The sequence below is a fragment of the Mirounga leonina genome, unplaced genomic scaffold (genome assembly GCF_011800145.1).
Source record: "Mirounga leonina isolate KUSES-001 unplaced genomic scaffold, KU_Mleo_1.0 Mir_165, whole genome shotgun sequence".
Lineage (NCBI taxonomy): Eukaryota > Metazoa > Chordata > Mammalia > Carnivora > Phocidae > Mirounga > Mirounga leonina.
The window spans coordinates 62,434,527-62,454,059 of NW_023270415.1; the positions used below are offsets into that span (position 1 = coordinate 62,434,527).

Genomic DNA, 19,533 nt, shown 5'->3' on the forward strand with positions numbered 1-19,533 from the left:
TCTTTCTTTCTTTCTTTCTTTCTTTCTTTCTTTCTTTCTTTCTTTCTAGATTTTATTTATTTGAGAGAAAGAGAGCAAAACAGAGCAGGAAGGAGGGGCAGAGGGAGAGAGAGAATCTCAAGCAGATTCCCCGCTGAGCATGGAGCCCGACTTGGGACTTGATCTAATGACCCTGAGACCATGACCTGAGTTGAAATCAAGAACCAGACACTCAACTGACTGAGCCACTCAGGCACCCCCATATAATTTTCTTTCTTAAACTGAGTGAAATAATGAGGATTCTGCATCTGGGATTTATTAACAGATTAGAAACTTTAAGTATATATATTCATACTCTTTTGTGTTCTGTCCTGTCCCAATCCTTCACAAAATTACTGCTTTTCTATTATAAAACAGAGGTGACCTCCTCTTTATTATCTAAGCACTCCTGCAACTTGTGTTCTCATAAAACTCCACAATGATAGCAGGTTCCAGTGGCTCCTGATGGTCAGCAGTTCATACTGGCATTGTCCCACTTGGTTTGAAGATACAAAGCCTAATGAGAATGCAGTTTTATTGCAAGGAACTCATAGACTATTTAGGAAGATAGGACATAGGACTTTCTCAGAAAGAATTAGAATACTGAGTAACTAAATGACTGCTATAGGAACCATGTGGGAGAGTAAGGCCAGATTGATATAAAGACCTGAGCTAGGTCTTGAAGAACAGTGACATGTTTATGGAAATGGGGGGAAAGTCCTTTGAGGGGTGGCAAGAGATACTTGTGCAAAGGTACAGAGCTGAGGAAACTCAGTGCCACAGGTAACAGAAGTATGCAGCCTTGAGGTGTACCCCGCAGCTTTCCTTCCTTACATGCCCAAGCAACTGCATGATCAGGCGTGTGCCTCCCATCACCCACAGTGTGTTCTTGGGCAGGTTGATTGGTGCAGTGTAAGCTGATGCTGTGGCCCCTCACTTCTCATCCCGTAGCTTGGTATTTCCTCTCTCCCTGTCCTTTTCCAACTTATTCCTTTGAGATTTTTCCTTCTGCCTGCATTTGAGGGCGGGGACAGTGTAGTACCACTGAAAAGAAGTTGCTATGCTTATTTCTGATTCCATGACCTATAGCGTATGTTCATCTGTGATTGAAATTCTCATAGCTGGGGAAAAGCTAGATGGACTCCTCATAGATGTTGACTCTTTCCGTAGTATGGATTTTGGGTAGTTTTACCATGAAGTTAATGAAGCTTTGGCTTCAGAGCCCCCCACTTATTGGGGTTCTTCCCAAGACCCTGAGAGGAGCCTTATCAATGCACATGGCCATGTCTTGGTAGAGTTTGTAAAGTAAGGCATTTTATCCTCAACTGGTTAAAAGAGTGCCTCTCAACATTTTTTTAAAAAAACTATTTCCTCCTTAACCAGCCTTTTTAGACATATTGCCTCCCAACCAGCTTTTTAGATATATTTTTTTCTATTTGCCCTCCCCTATGAAATTTTAATACCACCTATGGACTATATATCTGTTATGCGTTGTATGTCTATTTTTTTTTTAAAGATTTTATTTATTTATTTGAGAGAGAGAGAATGAGAGACAGAGAGCATGAGAGGGAGGAGGGTCAGAGGGAGAAGCAGACTCCCCGCTGAATAGGGAGCCCGATGCGGGACTCGATCCCACGACTCCAGGATCATGACCTGAGCCGAAGGCAGTCGCCCAACCGAGCCACCCAGGCGCCCTGCGTTGTATGTCTATTTGGCTTCATGTATAAAAGAGAGTAAGATTTTTCACCCCCCTTGAACCAACTTTCATATCCTTGAGCCGATATTGTCCTCATTGAGAATGCACAGCTTAACGCTACTGTATCCTTCTGTTCCAGCTTCCCTCTGTCAGACTTCTCTTTGTATCAGCTGGTTATGGGAGTGGACACAAGTATTTTGGGAGCTCATCAGGAGGAACTTGAGTGGGGGAAACATTTAGTTTGGACTGGCATGGGATAGGCTTACATTGTTTGCAGTTACTTCCGTGTATAGTTATTGCTAATAATTTCAATCTAAGACTAGTTTCCAAGAATATGCTTACCACTTACTGTGCAGATCTATCCAAAGTCATGGTGAAAAAGTGCAGGGGCAGAGATCAGATCCTCACAGGAATGTGTCTTGGGGCATCCAGCACAAGAAATGTGTGAGCTGTGGAAAAGAAACAATGTTTGAAATGTACAGGGTCAGAGCTAGGCTGTGGAAAATGTTTCCAAATCCAACAGCTCATACATGAAAAAGAAGTTAGAGAAGGATTCTCAAATTTGAAAATATTCTTAATTTACATAAATCATCAATACTCAGTTTTAAAGGTGAAAGAAATTTCTTACACCATTAATAATAAAACAAAATTCAGATTTCTGCATATAAGCTTTGAGAAATTCACTTGCATTAATCCTTCTGTTAAGAATGACTACCTGAGGGCGCCTGGGTGGCTCAGTTGGTTAGGCGACTGCCTTCGGCTCAGGTCATGATCCTGGAGTCCCGGGATCGAGTCCCGCATCGGGCTCCCTGCTCGGCAGGGAGTCTGCTTCTCCCTCTGACCCTCCCCCCTCTCATGCTCTCTCTATCTCATTCTCTCTCTCAAATAAATAAATAAAATCTTTAAAAAAAAAAAAAAAAAAAAGAATGACTACCTGAGTCAAAAAAAAAAAAAAAAAAGGCAAGACAAAAGAAAAAGCAGATATAAATTTGAAGGCCCAGGAGAGCTACCAAATTGAATAGGACTTTAGGGGCCTGATCCGGAGAAGAGAACCACACTAAGGTGAGCTATGCATTCTGTACTATTTTTCCTTTCAAGTCATTCACCAATTCATAAGCAAGGCAGCGCTATGAGACTGAGAAGCTCAAGCAGAAAGTTGCTCAAACTGAACTGGTATTCAAGGCCTGCCAAAGAAGAGTGACCCAGGAAAAATGCCACTCTTTTTCACTTCAAAAATAAACATTTTCAGTTAGGCCTCCAGAAATTCTGAAAAACATTTAATTAAACATACACCCTTTCATGTTTCAAAACATAATAGCAAGCTAGACACAGAGGGTACCATACTTAATATGAAAAGGAATATCAACAACAGCAATAGACACCTATTAAAAATAATACTCAATAATGAAATCTTGACCACTTCTCTCCTGGGGTTGGGAATGAGATGAGCACAGCCCTCATCAACAGTTTTAACCAACATCATAGCAGAGGTTCTAGCTAGAGAAAAATTGCAAGAACAGGAGATAAGAATCACAATAATTGGAAACAAAGAAATAAAAGTGTCATTATTTGCAGATGATGAGTGTATATCCAGAAAATACAAATGAATCTACAGATTAACTATTTGTATTAAGTTTTTTACACAGTTTAGCTGTACAAAATCAATTTTGTTTCTATATACCAGAAACCGTTAAAAATGAAATTAAAAAGATGCCACTAATTACAGCATCAAAATTATTAAGTTTCTAGGAATAAAGCTAAAAAGGAAGGTGTCTAAGCCTTCTACAACAAACAAGACATAATGATAATGAGAGAAATTAAAAAATGTTTAAGAAAATGGTGGCAAAACTACATTCATAGATTGAAAGGCTCAATAAGGTTAGGATGATCAATATGGTTAACATGACCCCCAAATTTATGTGTAGATCAATGCTATCTCAATCAACAGCCCAGAAGTAGCTCTCTTGGAATTTAACAAGCCAATTCAAAATGTATATGGAAATGATAACCTTAAAAAAAAAGAAAAACAAAGCTGGAAGGCTGAATTTAAACATTTGTTTTAAAGCTACAATCATTAACATAGTGTTAATTTATGCAGAGACAGATAAATACATCAATGAAAGGGAATGGAACATGCAGGAAGACTCCTAAATTTGGTTATGCAAAGTTGATGTTACTTTGCAATGGGAAATGATGTACTTATCAATAAGTAGTGCTAGATCAATTGCATATTCATGAATGCAGCCAAACATATGCAGCCCACAAGTATGAAAATGGAATTATAGAGGTACAAATTTATTAATTAAAATGTTATGATTCTTAGTGAATTTTGTAATGTGGTGTCTAATTTTAAAATTCAGTGATTTACTTTTCTTATAAGTATTCATTTTTATACCACTTCTCCATTTGTAATTGGAATAATTTTTCTTAAAGAGGGCTCCTCAAATTGCATAAGTTCAGATAAAATGCATCGTGGAGATCCACGATGTGGAGATCCCTGGCTGTACCAGCTTCATGTAACAACTGGTTAAAGAATGGAAAGATGTAGCCAGAAAGTGGGATGCTGGACTTCTAAGATTTCTGAGATGTAGCCATGTTCCATGTAGTTGAGATCCCAAGTATCACCCTGGAGATGAGCAGAAGTGTGAGGGGGAGGAGGAGTCACTCTCATGAACACGTCCAGAATTCAAGAAGTTCATTTTTCAATGAGTTATTCTAGATGGTACACTTGCCTAGATTTAGATGTGTTGAATACAGATGAGGCTCCAGCTAAGAGAGTTGGCGTTCATGATCTTGAGTCAAGTCTTAAACCTTTCATAGAATAAGACAAGGTGTCTTGGGGGGTGGGGGTGGTAGATGACAGAGACAGGAAGAGTAGAGCTCAGTATGATTTTCTGAGCCTCATAGTGGATGAACTTCCACAAATGTTGAAAAAGTAACAGTCTGGAAATGATTGGGTTAACTAACCATAACTTCTTCAAGCCAATTCCATATTTGCATACCTCTATCATTTTACTCATTGTCATGGCTTATTAGCTTGTCTTTTTCCCTCTATAGACTGTGAACTCCTGGAGGAAGAAACGAATGAAAGATTTTTTTTTTTTAAAGATTTTATTTATTTATTTGAGAGAGAGGAGATAGAGAGAGCATGAGAGGGGGGAGGGTCAGAGGGAGAAGCAGACTCCCTGCTGAACAGGGACCCTGATGCGGGACTCGATCCCACGACTCCAGGATCATGACCTGAGCCGAAGGCAGTCGCTTAACCAACTGAGCCACCCAGGCGCCCGAAATGAATGAAAGATTTATTGGGTCTTTTTGCTTAAATAAATATAAGCTCTATGTGGGGACCCTACTTTTTAATCATTTGATCCTAATGCCTCATATACATGGAAATTTTCTAAATGTTTATTGCATTAAGAATAAAAAAGTGAATGATAAAATATATTATTTCCTATGATGTGGCCCTATTTCTACCCTTTATTTCTTATAAGTACTACTGTCCCTTATCAATTTCCACCATTCACTAAGATTTCTTTCTCCTCCAGAGATATGCCATCAAAATTTATGAGCATGTCCTGGAATTTCAAAAAAAAATTGAGGGTTAGTGTTCTGGCTCACCTGGATTAATTTCATTTTTAATCTGTACTTTGAAATTTATTGTCCTCATTTTGTCAATGGCCCTTCTAAATTTTTCACTGACTCAGATTAATCTCAACTTTCTGGGCTGACCTTAATGTTGTCACTTGCATGGACAAGGTAGCTTTCCGGATGTCAATATTTCATTTTAGGAATAAGAATGATTTAGTACAGGCAAATTCAATCTCATAGCAAAATAAATGTTTTTACTTAAGGTCAATAATCCTTTTACAGTGGAAGCATTATGATTTTTGTTTGTTTGTTTGTTTGCTTGCTTAAATACAACCTCTAATTCTTCAGCCTTAAGACAGTTATTACTGACATGTTCCCGCTCATGGGCCAAAATAAGTTTTCGTGTATGGCTTTAAACCCGAATTCATTTTGGGGAAATAGGCACTATCAGCTCATATCTGCCATGAACCAGCTAAGTATGTGGCAAGCTTTCCAGCTAAGTATGTGGCAGAAGCTAACATTGGTTGATCATTCTCTATGACTCAAGCACAGAGTTAATCCCGTGAGAAGATGACATTATCTAATTTATCCTCCTTAACAATCTTCTGATTCTAGGCACCGTTATTTCCAATGAAAAAATGAAGAAATAAAGGCTTAAAGAAATTAAGCTAGTAAATGACAGAGCCAGGATGCAAGCCGTGGTTTTTCGGACTGCCATGGTTGTTCACACTACCACAGCGCCTTGACTTTCCCATCTGTTAAAAAAGGAATGAAATTCATGTGAAAATACTGGAAAGTAGTTGCAGTGCTTACATCTTGTCAGACAAAAAAGCCATTTATCAATTCAAAAATCTGTTTTCCACACCATTAAGATCCAGCTGAAGGCTCTTGCTTCAGAGAACATCTTCTCTGCTCTGATCCACAGCCATTTTTGCCAAATACCTGGCAGGAACTTCCTTTATTTCACTCTGTGAGTAGGTAAGAGTGATAGTGTCCCATTTCCTTGGTTTCTGATGTGTGCTTTGTTTTCCTTAAAACCCCCATTATTTTTATAAAACAAATACTCCATTTAGGCTTCTTTGATGTTCACCATTGGGTTTAGCCCAGAACTAGGATCACAGCAGGACTAGAATCAACTTTCAGCCCATATTGAATTAAAAGGGATCCACATTTAAAGAAAACACACTATTTTCAAAAGATAAAATATTAATCTATATTCATATGATTTTTTAAGTCCATCTAGTTTCTGGTGGTGACAAGGACTTCGCAGTCCTTTCAACTACTGATAACATTTTTTTAATACTTTGCTTTCATTCATTAAATCATTGGTTCACTCATTTGGGAAACACCATGAACTGGGGAGCCAGAAATTGTTGGGTTTCAATACCAGGACTGCCACTGAATTGCTAGATGTCCTTGAACAAGTTATGTTGCCTCTATGATCCTCCATTCTCTCCACTGTAGAATAAAGATACTGATAATACCTAACTCATAGGATTTAATTTGATAATATCTATAAATAATATGATAATATCTATAAATAATATGATAATATCTATAAAGTATCTGGAAGAGTACTTAGCAAATGTATATTCCCTTTCTTCCCATTAACATATTCTCAAAATCTATTTTCATCTTTAACAAATTACATATGAAAGAAATTGAGGAATTTGCAGACACAATTTAGGTGTGAGCAGATCTATCTTCCTCATCAGGGTGCATGGCATATTACCATGCTTTTTTCCAACTGTACCTCTGCTGTGCATTGTCCCCTATCTTGCTCCCATCTTCATCTGCTGAAATTTTTCAGAACTAAGTTTCAGTGCTATCTTGCCAGGAAAGGCTTCCTTCCTCCTTCCAGCTGAAGCATTATGTCATTTACCTCCCTCTCAGAATATATTATCTCTGTTCAATATCTCTCTTACAGTTTTTACCACATTCTATTGTCATGGATTTCCACCATTGTCTTATTTCATTCAAGTGCAAGTTCTGAGGCTTCCTCCTACATATTTAAATTGCATTCTGAATTTCAAGGACCTCTCCTGTTTGGGAGCTCATGAATGTCCACCATCACTGTAAAGAGAAGTGTCCACATGGGTCAATTTGGAAAGGCTCAGTAAATTCTTGGGGCCCTGGCAAGCAGCCTTTCCTGGAAGATCAAGCAATCAGCAGACAGTAATAAAAAGAACAGGTAAGGGGCGCCTGGGTGCCTCAGTCGTTAAGCGCCTGCCTTCGGCTCAGGTCATGATCCCAGGGTCCTGGGATCAAGCCCCGCATCGAGCCCCGCATTGGGTTCCCTGCTCAGCAGGAAGCCTGCTTCTCCCTCTCCCACTCCCCCTGCTTGTGTTCCCTCTCTCACTGTGTCGCTCTCTGTCAAATAAATAAATAAAATCTTTAAAAAAAAAAAAAAAACAGGTAATGAGCAGGCAACATGGGCTACCTTATGGGTTTTAGAGTGCCTCCCATTTTTTTCCCTTTTGCTGGTAAAGGATGGGGCTAGGCAGAACCTCAATCCTGACTCTGTTTCCCCTCACATTGCCCCCTTGGGTAATATAACTAATTCCCTGGCCTCGCCAAACTCCTGTAAAGGTAAGCAAGCCCCCATGCTCCGCTAACCTGGATGACCTTCATCCTATATTCATTCCTCCCAAATTCTTTCTTTTTCTTTTTCCAGTTCATAATTGAAGCCTAAACTCTATTTTACTACCATCAGGATCTTCTCTTTTGATTCTCAAGAACTTCAGCCAAACATTTCCTCTTGGAAATCAAAAGCTTTTGCTTTCAATTATTGTGTCTGATATAGGCTTCAAGGGCTTATTTTGAAGTTGAAAAAAAAATCAACGTTTTTTCCTCTCTGCTTTAATAATCCTGATTCTCTGAGAGTTATTTTGTGGATGTCTCTGACTGAATAAGAAAATGGCCACATACAAAGCAGAGCAGAGGGGAAAATTATCAAGGTTGATATTTCAGCATAATATATTTGACACAACTTTATATTACAGATATTTGCATACATCACATCTTTTCAAAAAGCATAAACCCCTTCAGGTCAGTTTAATCTTGTCTCTCTTTATATCCTCTCAAAGTACCAAGCTTTTTGTCTTGCACAGAGTAAGTAATAAATAGTAAATATTTGAATTAAACTAAGCAGTGGGTGTTATACGAAAACAATGGATCGTGGATCACCATATCAGAAACTAATGATGTATTGCATGGTGACTAACATAACATAATAAAATTAAAAAAAAGAAAAAGAAAAAGCACAATATATGTTTCTGAAAATCCAAGGGCAAAGCCATATGGAAGAACATGGGAGCATAATAAATACACAGACACTATAATGTACTAATCAATTAATTCAGATATACAGAACAATGGTACTTTGAAAGTTAAAAGCATACAGAGAATTGTATTAGCCTTTCTCAGAAGGCCATGTTAGTAGGACACGTGACACAAATTTAAATGTTTCTTTGCCCCCCCATCAGAATTCTACCTTCAATCTAAATAAATTATGACTTGTTTGATTAGTTGTATCTGTGCAGCCACCTCAAAATCGAATTATTTATATAAAACCAGGGAATATTAGCTGGAGATATTGTAAATGAAATTTAAAAACTCTTTCCTATGTTTTCAGGTGTGTAAGATATTGTCTGCCAGAAATGATTCCACCATTTTAGTTAATTGTTCTTTTCATGGCTGTTGTTTTTGTTCAGGTGACAAAGGGGAAAAGGGTTTGCCCGGGATACCAGGAGGAAAAGGCAAAGCAGGTACGACACGCTCATTTTTCTCTTAAATTTCTAGCATCATTCCAAATGTATTCATCTTTAAAAATAAATACATTTTTATGAAAAAATAATAGTCCTCTCAATGCTTAACCTTATTTTGCTTGGGCTAGAGGGAAGGAAAGAAGGGAACTTTCCTCTCTATCTGCTGGTGACTTTCCAAGCCCTGGGGAAGGGAATGATGGCACATTCCATCCTAGTCATGCTTAGTGGGAGGAAGCAAACCCAGCACATCAGGAAGCAGCCCTCATCGTCCTAGAGCAGAGGAAAACCCACCATGGCGTCAGCTGTTAGGACTGTACCAGTGTGCCCTACATTCCACCAGCATCTCAACCAAACAGGGGACAGCAGTTTGCCCACAGCAAACTGGCCCGATCTGGAAAGACCCCATGGATACAGAATGTGCCTTCAGTGGTCAGGGAGAGTCTCCCTGAGTCCTGAAGGAATTTTATTTCCGGTGCTATGTGCAGGGAAAAAAGTAGATTGCTCTGGGGGAGGTCACAGAGTTGTAGTGAAGACTAATTCTAAGAACTGTTTTAAATTTCTTATATTTAACTGTGAATGTGGATAAATAAAGCCACAGATTTTTCCCCCCTTTGGCTAATAAAATTCTTTTTGCTTTTCAACTGCCAAAGAAGAAAGCAAAAGGGACTGATTACATGAAGCAGCCATTAAATAGAAAAAGGGGATCATTTGAATTTCACATCATTTTCTTTACATTTCTTTCTTTGTCACGGTATCAGCAGGTAGTTGAAAAGGTAAATGAACAAAGAGGGAATTAATGGCAGAAATTAAAATCAGAGTTAATCCACAAATGGGATAACTGGCTCTTGAAATTATAAGTTGAATCTATTCGCAAGACTTCAACTTAGTCCTTGAAACATTCAAGGATCATTCAAGCTGTACTTGAAATGGATAATCAGAATTATCATTTGGTTTCATCATGAAAGTTTTCTCCTGTCTTGGGAGAGTTGTGTGAGCCAGTGAGCAATGCAGTTAAGAGAAGAAGAGACTGGCTAGAAATTTGTTTTAAGAAAGCTGTAAAGATTTTATTTTGAGATTGGATGGACACATTCTGTGTTCAACAAAAATGCCAAATGGTCCACAGTATGTGTGCAGGGGTTGGCCATATTTATTCTTCTCTTTAAAAATCTGGTTTAGAGCTGTGTTTTAACCCATCCAAAATAACTTAAAAAGGTATTTTGTAAATTCCTGAAGACAACATAATGTAGAAGCCTTGTTTTAAGTAAAAGACTAAAAGTATTAGCCTTTCTCAAAAGGCCATGTTAGTAGGACACGTGACACAAATTTAAATGTTTCTTTGCCCCCCCATCAGAATTCTACCTTCAATCTAAATAAATTATGACTTGTTTGATTAGTTGTATCTGTGCAGCCAACTCAATATAGCCAGACTAGGAAAAGATAGTAAAGATTGAGAAGAGAGCAACTGCCCTTTCCAACTGATCTTTATCTGCTCCAAAGTGAATTCACAGTTTTTGTCATTTAAAAGGCACCGTCTGTGACTGCGGAAGGTACCGGAAAGTTGTTGGACAACTGGATATTAGTGTTGCTCGCCTCAAAACATCTATGAAGTTTGTCAAGAATGGTGAGTATATCGTCTTTTGCCTTGAGCTGTCTACCAATTTAATCTCTTTTGACATTGCAATTCCAGGATTCCTAGTGGGGAATACCTAGGATCAGGCAAAGACCTACTGAGATAGTATCACCAATGTACAGGTGTCTCAAAATGCTAATTATCTCTCAGACTCCAGGGCACTCTGGGACCACCACCTACATATATTCACACGTATCACATTGCCTATGGATAGAAAAAGATACTTTCTGGAGAGAGGGGAATGGAGAAGAGGGTAGAGTTTGGCAAGCCATGCCTTAAGAATAAAAAGGGACAGGAAGAGCCAAACAGAGCTAGCATCTCAGAAAAGAGAAGTAATGGTAAAAGCAATAGCTATTTTCTTGAGTACTTGAATTTATACCCAGGGTGTAGGTATTGTGATTACCCTGAAGCTTAGAGAAATTACCTTGCCCATAGATACAGAGCTAATTAACAGGGGATCAGGGATTCGAATACTGGTTTCACAGATGGCTCTACTCTCAAAACACATCAACAGAACATTATGCGTTTCTCTGAATTGTGCAACTTCCCACATTAAGCATTTTTGTTACCCCTTGCCATTTCCCCACTGTAGTTAGCAGTGAAGCCCTTAAGGTGGCTTAATGTGTTCTCTTCTGAGACAGTATGAATGAAGAATCTATTGTAGTTACAGTTGAAACTGGTCTTCTTTTGTTGTACTTTTATTTATTGTAACCCAGCTATGTTTGTTGTACATTATTAGAAACACACATATGCCATCTTGTGTTCATCTTCGTCTTGTAATACTCTTAATTATAAATCTGGTTATAATTAGTACTGAGATGCTGTCTCTGACATGACTTGGATTCTCATTAAAAAAAAAAAAACAAAAAACCACACCCTAGAGCTTCCACATAGAGCAACAGTTTTTGACATTTATTGGCGTGGTCACAGATTTCTTAGTAAATTTTGATTTATAGACCCAAAGAAATATATGTCGATGCTCCCAAAGCCTAAAACATATTTAACATATTATGAGCTCAGGATGATTCTGAGTCCCCAATTCTGTCCTGAAGCTTATTCAGTAGCTTAGTACTTCATGTACATGGAGTGAACATGGACAAACTCAATCTATGTACATGTTCATAGCCCAGGAATTCAGCCCAAAGGTGACAAACTTCTATATTATTCCTATGTCCATTCAATAAGCTTTTACCATCCCATGCACTCTTGCGGGCTCTGAGGCTACAGAGTGGTAAAGACATGGTCATTGTCCCCAAGACATTCATAGTTTAGTACATGAGGCATGCGACCAACAATTACACTAGAATGTGTTGAGTGATACAAAAGAGGAAGAGGAAGAGCTATGGAAACATGGGGGAGTGTGCACAAGAGCCCCATGCCTGTCCAGAGACACTGGAAAGGCTCTTATGGGAGAAAATATTTCCACTGGGATCTAAATGACAAGTAGGAGTTTTCCAGGTAAAGCAGTGAGAAGACTTTCCAGCCATGAAAGTCATGGAAATGGAAGAGAGAAGGGCATGATCTTGGGACTCTAAGTATGGCAAAGCATAAAGTAGGATGGGAAAGTAGTCTGAGAGGAGCTAAGTGGCAACTCATATAACAAACCTTTGTCAAAATAGTCTCTTCTCCACAGTTGTGTGGGAAGTTAAGGAGGAAGGACAGGGAGGACAAATGGCAGGGCCTTGTTTTCCATTTGATAACTACAAAGGTGATAAAAATATCTAACCAGTGCCTACCTCATACTAGAGACTTGCAAAATAATTGTTGAACACCAAATAAATGAATTTAAATCCAGCAATATTATATACTTGCCTTTTCTCCTTTTGAGATGCTTAATCATGCTCATCTTTTCCTCTCTGCAAAGTCATAGCAGGGATTAGGGAAACTGAGGAGAAATTCTACTACATCGTGCAGGAGGAGAAGAACTATAGGGAATCCCTGACCCACTGCCGGATCCGGGGTGGGATGCTGGCCATGCCAAAGGACGAAGCTGCCAACACACTCATCGCTGACTATGTGGCCAAGAGTGGCTTTTTCCGGGTGTTCATCGGGGTGAATGACCTTGAGAAGGAGGGACAGTATGTGTTCACGGACAACACTCCACTACAGAACTACAGCAACTGGAAAGAGGGGGAGCCTAGTGACCCCTATGGTCACGAGGACTGTGTGGAAATGCTGAGCTCAGGCAGATGGAATGACACAGAGTGCCATCTTACCATGTACTTTGTCTGTGAGTTTGTCAAGAAGAAAAAGTAACTCTGCAGATGCTATACATTTGTTATTTCTCTGTGACTATCATTGCAGTTATTTTTATACATCCTTGTCTTTCTAATTACACCAAATTCATTCTGACTCAAGACAAGTAGAAAATGCTGAACTGAGGTTTGGAATCCCCATTGCCATGGTCTTCTTTGATGATTTTGAACATTTTCATACACAGTGTATTATTGAGCCAATAGCTCACCAAGTTACATGGATCCTCAGAGAGTTTGAATTACTAGTTGTGCAGGATGTGGTTGTCTATGTGTCAAATGAAATGTTCTCTTGGCATTTGCTCTGCCGCCTCTCCCTAAACCCCTAAGCCACTGTCTATTTAGCCCAGTGGATAATTGGACAGTCGGTTGGTGATGATTAGGCTAACTTGCCCTTGCTCAAAGCCAGACATATGGGAAGGCCTTCTGTTAGGAATGCATAGGTATTTTCCGTCTTTGAAGCCAAGATCCCCTACTTTTTGGTCATTCACCATGGCTATAGCCACACTGGAAAGGTCCTCCTGTTTGCACAGATATAAAAATACTTCAACCCCAAATCTCTATCTGAGAAACTTCTAGCCTGTGACCTGTTCCAGACCATATGGAATGACACAGACAACTTCTGTGCTTCTGATTGATGACTTTCACTGAGGTCTACCAAGCAGTTGCCTTGGTCTCTTTCAATAGGCCCACAGCTGAATCCCAGGGCTCCAGGTTTTAACTCTGATTTGAGGAAAGAGGAACTTTAGAAATTGAAAAGAAAAAAAAAAGAGAGAGGGGATTTTTTCCAAATAATATTATTTATAATCCTCCTGTTAAATTGCCCCCTGTTACTAATATGGCCCCATTTTTCCTTGTTTTGGGTTTAGCCATATCAACTTTTCTCCCCTTATGCATGGGGAATGAAGGAAGGAGTTTGTGAAGCTTTCAGAAAACTCTAGAAGTTTCAAGGTGCTACCAGCATCAAGTCGCCAAGTCCTCTCCTCCTTGTCTTTAATATATCACTTATGGTGACATTTCACGGGAGGCATTTTACTTTCCGTCACTGTATTTTGTAAAAACCCCATACCAGAGACGCCCTTTGTAGTACTCTGACATCACAGGAATGTGGTAGGTGTGGAGTCTGGAACATGCCTATGACTCACATTTATCGAGGTGGTAAAATTCTACTTTGATCTGCCAATCAAAACTCAAAGCAGCTTTCATTTCAAATTTGAAAATAATATAGTTCAACAAAACTCTAGATTTTCCCCTTATAAACTGCTGCTCCAGTTATAGTTTGTGACATATGATTAGATGGTTTAAAATGCTGGCAAATGGTTAATGAAATGAGAGAAACGGATCAACAACATATGTTCACCTTAAACCATCTGTCCATGATTTCACCCATGACTAACTGGTTATGAGATAAGATTTAATTAGGTTATTTCTGTGGGTTTATCGAGAGTCACAAACTTAGGTCCTACAGGCGCTGTACAAGATGACATAAATAAATCAAGTGGAACTGGTGGGGATCCTAGTACTGAATACAGCTTATTCTTCTAAAGGAAACAGCTTCCCTCCTCTACACTCCCCTGCCTGCCCCCGCACCCCCGCCACGCACTGCTATGTTTGCTACTGAGGATCCAATATCATGGCATGCTCTGATATTTCAGGAGAAGTCCGAAAGCTGTAACTTTATGATATATTTTCATATTTTTAAATATTGGCAACTAGTCAATTTTTAGCCCAAGTTTAAAAGAAACAAAAACCCTCTACCAACAAAAAAAAAAAAAAAAAAAAAAGTGAAATTTTCATTTCTCATCTCTGGGGAAAAGTTCTGAAGGTTCTAACCATGCTGAATGTCATTAGGATACAGTGACATCAAAGTCAAGGTCTCCCATTTATACTTCAGTCAATTCAGCTCAATTACAGGAATTTGTTCAATGTTTGCTATTCATCAGGTTAATAAACTAGTTACGTATTCAGAGTTTTGAGAATGTGGCATATGATATTTTGAAGGCAAGTCAGTTTAATAAAAATTATAAAGCAGGACACAATATCAAAGCCAGTAACCTTGGGTGGAATGCCATCCAGTCAAGAGCATGAGGGATAAGAACCTAGGAACGGTTGGAGGAAAAGAAAGGGATAAGCGGAAAAGAGAGAGGGGATGGACAGCAAGCATTGCTTACAGGCAAGTGGCAGTGGGATCCGTGTTCTGATTTGTTCTAGGGGGCCAAAGTATGAATATTTATTAAGTGTACTGTAAGTACTATTATTATTATTATTATTATTATTAAAGCATTTCTTTTAATGACTCATCTTTGCTGCCAATGCTTCCAAAAGAAGATGACAGAGTATCTAAGGCACCACACACCTAATTAGATTTACTATAAAACTTACTTAAATTTTGTGAAGCCCTTTGTGCTTTATAAATACCCTCACACATCATTTCTCATTTGATCCTGATGAACTTTGTGCAGTAGGAAGGGAAGACGTTTTTACTGCCATTTTCCCAACGAGCATACTGAGGCCCAAGGAAGCTAAGCAATTTACCAAAGTCAGCTCATTTGGGAGAAAAGCAGACTCCAGCCTGCTGATCAAAACTGCCAAGCCAGTGTTCTTTCCAGCCTGTTTACTGCTCATATGAAATGGAAGCTCATCCATGATTCTCTCGTGATAGCGGGAACTCAACTAATCTCTCTTGATTACTTTCCAAAGTTAAACAGTAGAGGTAATTAACAGAGATACTGGGGATTTGGAAACTTACCTTACAAATTTGGTGTTCACTGGTTTATTTTTGAAATCATACATGTCTATACCTGGCATGAGTGTTGGGGAGGTGGCTCAGTAGAGCCTCCCTCTAGTTCTGCAGGTAGCTACAGATATGGGGAAAGCAAAGCAGATATATGAAAATCAAGATTTGCTCAAAATAAAAATGAGGAAATAATTTATTTGCCCCATGAAATTCATGAGAATTCCCTTGAATGATTAGCATTTAAAATCAATTTTATTCTCAAAAAGTTAAATTTACACTCAACTTTTCAGAGATACATCTGTGTACCTCTCAAGGACTACATAAAGTTTCCAAGGGAAGAAAATTTAAAAAAAAAATACATTTACCACAGCCCTGCCTTCCCAAAGCAACACATTCCATACTTAGGTAAGAAGAAATATCTTATGTCCAGAGTTCTTGCCCAAACACTGTGGAAAGGTGTATACCCAGTGTTGAGACAGATATAATAGACATTGATCACATTTTGCACAACCCACCCATAAAAACTGTTGGCACTAAAATTATATATATATAGAGAGAAATATATATATAGAGAGAGAAAAAAAAATATATATATATAGAGAGAGAGTCCTGCTTAGATTTATGTTAACCATATATGGGTGCCTGGGTGGCTCAGTTGGTTAAGCGACTGCCTTTGGCTCAGGTCATGATCCCGCAGTCCTGGGATCGAGTTCCGCATCGGGCTTCCGGCCCAGCAGAAAGTCTGCTTCTCCCTCTGACCCTCTCCCCTTTCATGCTGTTTCTCTCTCTCTCTCTCTCTCTCAAATAAATAAATAAATAAATAAAATCTTTATGTTACCCATATATGGGCTGATTTGTTATTAACCAACTAATTTTCACCTTTCTGGATTGCGTAATTTGAGACAATAAGATATTTATTGAATAGGAAAGATTAATTAAATAACAGCACCCACTGCATCATTAATAGATTGAGACTGAACGTCTGTAGGTAATTTTTCTAAGAAGAAAATCATGATAGCATTCCATGTAGTACCCTGCAACTTTAAGTGTATCACTTTAAAAGTAAAAAATCTAGATCTCGTGTCATGATGTCGTCAATTCCAATGTCAACTGTGCCACTTATTAGCCCTATTAGGGGAAAATTTCCATGCTCTAAACCTTGTTTTCCTAATCTGTATAGTTCCTCCTCACAGAGTACAGTGACAATTAAAGAGGTAACGTGTAATGAGGTAAGAAACAGGGTACCAGCCAGACACATTACATGGGGACAATAAAACTTAACAATCACTACCAGCTACCTGTTGAAAAGAAATGTCATATTTTAAGATATAGGGTTCCCCCTACTCTCCAAAAGTAGAGCGTTCCTATGAAACCTTTTGCAAACTGAAATGATGTGAAGCAAAGAAACAATTACCATGAATTTATATAGAACATTTTTGAGCGTTCCCACCCCGTCCCCTCCAAAATCACCTCTCTTAGGCTTTTCTGATACCTTAGGACACATCTTGCTAATGATGCATGAAATAAATCGAGGTAAAGCACAGATGCTCACAGACACAGGTCAGAACTCTGGCAGTTGATGCTGGGACGCTGAGTGTAGGTCCTGGGGAAGGAGCTTGGTGGGGTGACTGCAGCTGCTTGGGGTGGAGCTGCCTCTAACACAGCTGCTGCCAAACCAACCCTGAACCCTATGTTCACTTTCGGGCTGTTTTCCCATAAAAGTGAAAATTCTCTTCAGATGTCTTTCAGTGAGTGAAAGCAGGTACCAGTGCAGGTCTTCTGTAAAAGCCAAGTGGCGTAATGTGAACTTACATACAAAAACGTCCTTAAGTGAGAAACTCTACGTGTCTAGCATATACACTATATGTATGTATATATGAATAGGCTGTATATGGGTCCTGTGTGTGTATACACAGACAGGTCACTTTTTTTGTCCCCATTTCTAGATAAAATTTTCATCTTCAGGGCAGTGAATAAACCTGCCAAAAGTTGAGCCGCTGGTTAGAATTAGCGTTGAGACTGATTTTAAAACCATTCCTACTTTTTCTAAGATGCAGTTCATCTGAAGTCATGCTTAACACAAAAAAGCAACTATTTTTTTAAGCTTAAAAATTAAACCATCAAGGGGCGCCTGGGTGGCTCAGTTGGTTAAGCGACTGCCTTGGGCTCAGGTCATGATCCTGGAGTCCCTGGATCGAGTCCCGCATCGGGCTCCCTGCTAGGCAGGGAGTCTGCTTCTCCCTCTGACCCTCCCCCCTCTCATGTACTCGCTCTCTCTCATTCTCTCTCTCTCAAAAAAAAAAAAAAATTAAACCATCAACTTGCACCACCTTGGGGTTGTAAGACCTTCATAATCTAGCTGGTAAAATTTGAGGGGAAAAAAAGAAGAAGGAAGATGAAAGGAGAGGAACCATTTGCCCCTGATATTGTATATACAAATCTTGTTATGAATATAGGAATTTCTTTCACTGCACTCCTAATAGATAGTCATGCAATTTATATTTGAAGGTTTTTGGTAATTTGTTAATCCCATTAGAGAAATTGTCCTGATGGTGAACTAAAATATGCTTCCTTCTAATTTCCACCCATTGTCCTTTTCTGCTCTCTGCTCTTTATAACTCTGAGAGTTCTGGCCCAGAGACAAGCTGGAACCAGCTCTTAATGAAAGTACAGATCCAGGCGGGGAGAACTGTCCTCATTATGGCACTGACTACTAAGATGTATATCCAGTTTTTTGTTTTGTTTTGTTTGCTTTTTTTTTTAAAGATTTTATTTATTTATTTGTCAGAGAGAGAGCACAAGCAGGGGGAGGCAGGCTCCCCATTGAGCAAGAAGCCCGATGCAGGGCTCCATCCCAGGACCCTGGGATCATGACCTGAGCCGAAGGCAGACGCTTAACCAACTGAGCCATCCAGGCATCCCAGATATCAAGTTTTATATGTTTCTCTAAACCTAGATTGTATGCCCCACATCCAATGAATTCAAATTTTGTTGATGAGGCATGAGAGGCACAGATGTAGAGTATGAATGGTATTCAAAGTCATCTGGGGCATCTCAATCATAAAAAATCTATTTATTAGGAAGGTATATGGTGGACGGGTTCAACCCCCAGAGAGGAGGCTGTTAAAAGGTAGATGGTTTGATAATGCCTCGTTGAAAGGGTTCAGGGCAGGTGGCCAGTGCTAGTGGGAGAATGAAGTCAAAATCTGAGTCCATGTGCATAAAGCCTACATGATGAAAAATTGGCTTGGGTGGATAGGAGAGTTCATTAATTCATTAAATACATTTGTGGAGCACTGGATATGTGTTACATGGCACCATGATAAGAGCTGGAGACACAATGGAAAATAAGTTGAATCAGGTTTCTAGACTCATGGGCAGAACTCCCCTCAGGCTCACTGAACATCAAGCCTACCACACTGAAGCCCAAGATTTATTCCATTATCAAGGATGGAATGCATAAACCTGTCCTATTTTTATATGTACTTCCTCTTCAACATAACACCTCTTCAAAGATATATTGAGATAAGTTGAACAAGGAAATTTTTTTGTAATAGTACCACACTACTCTTTCTCAAAGAGCAACCTAGACACATCTCTTTGAAAACATGTACACATTGACTCATTTTGATGTGAACAAAAAGTTCTTATATCAGTGTGTATACTCACCCACACCATTTTCTAACAAAGATAGAATGTATCCTTGTGGTTGTGCATAAATGAACATTGACACCTGGTAAATGTCCTCTTGCCTTATTTTTTTCCTGGCGACTTACACCAGACATTCAGTGAAACTCAGATTTTCCCCAGATTGTCACTTTCATAGTAAAATAAGAACAGACAGG

General features: G+C 39.1%; 1 protein-coding gene across 1 annotated transcript in view; it reads left to right on the forward strand.

Annotated features, from left to right (window-relative positions):
• COLEC10 (collectin subfamily member 10) overlaps positions 1-12,955 on the forward strand; it is a 35,272-nt gene extending 22,317 nt beyond the window's left edge. Inside the window, exons 4-6 of the mRNA XM_035011106.1 lie at positions 9,016-9,069; positions 10,595-10,690; positions 12,564-12,955. Of these exons, the coding sequence (XP_034866997.1) occupies positions 9,016-9,069; positions 10,595-10,690; positions 12,564-12,955 (542 nt within the window). The remainder of the gene's footprint in view (positions 1-9,015; positions 9,070-10,594; positions 10,691-12,563) is intronic.
• The last annotated feature ends 6,578 nt before the right edge of the window (positions 12,956-19,533 follow it).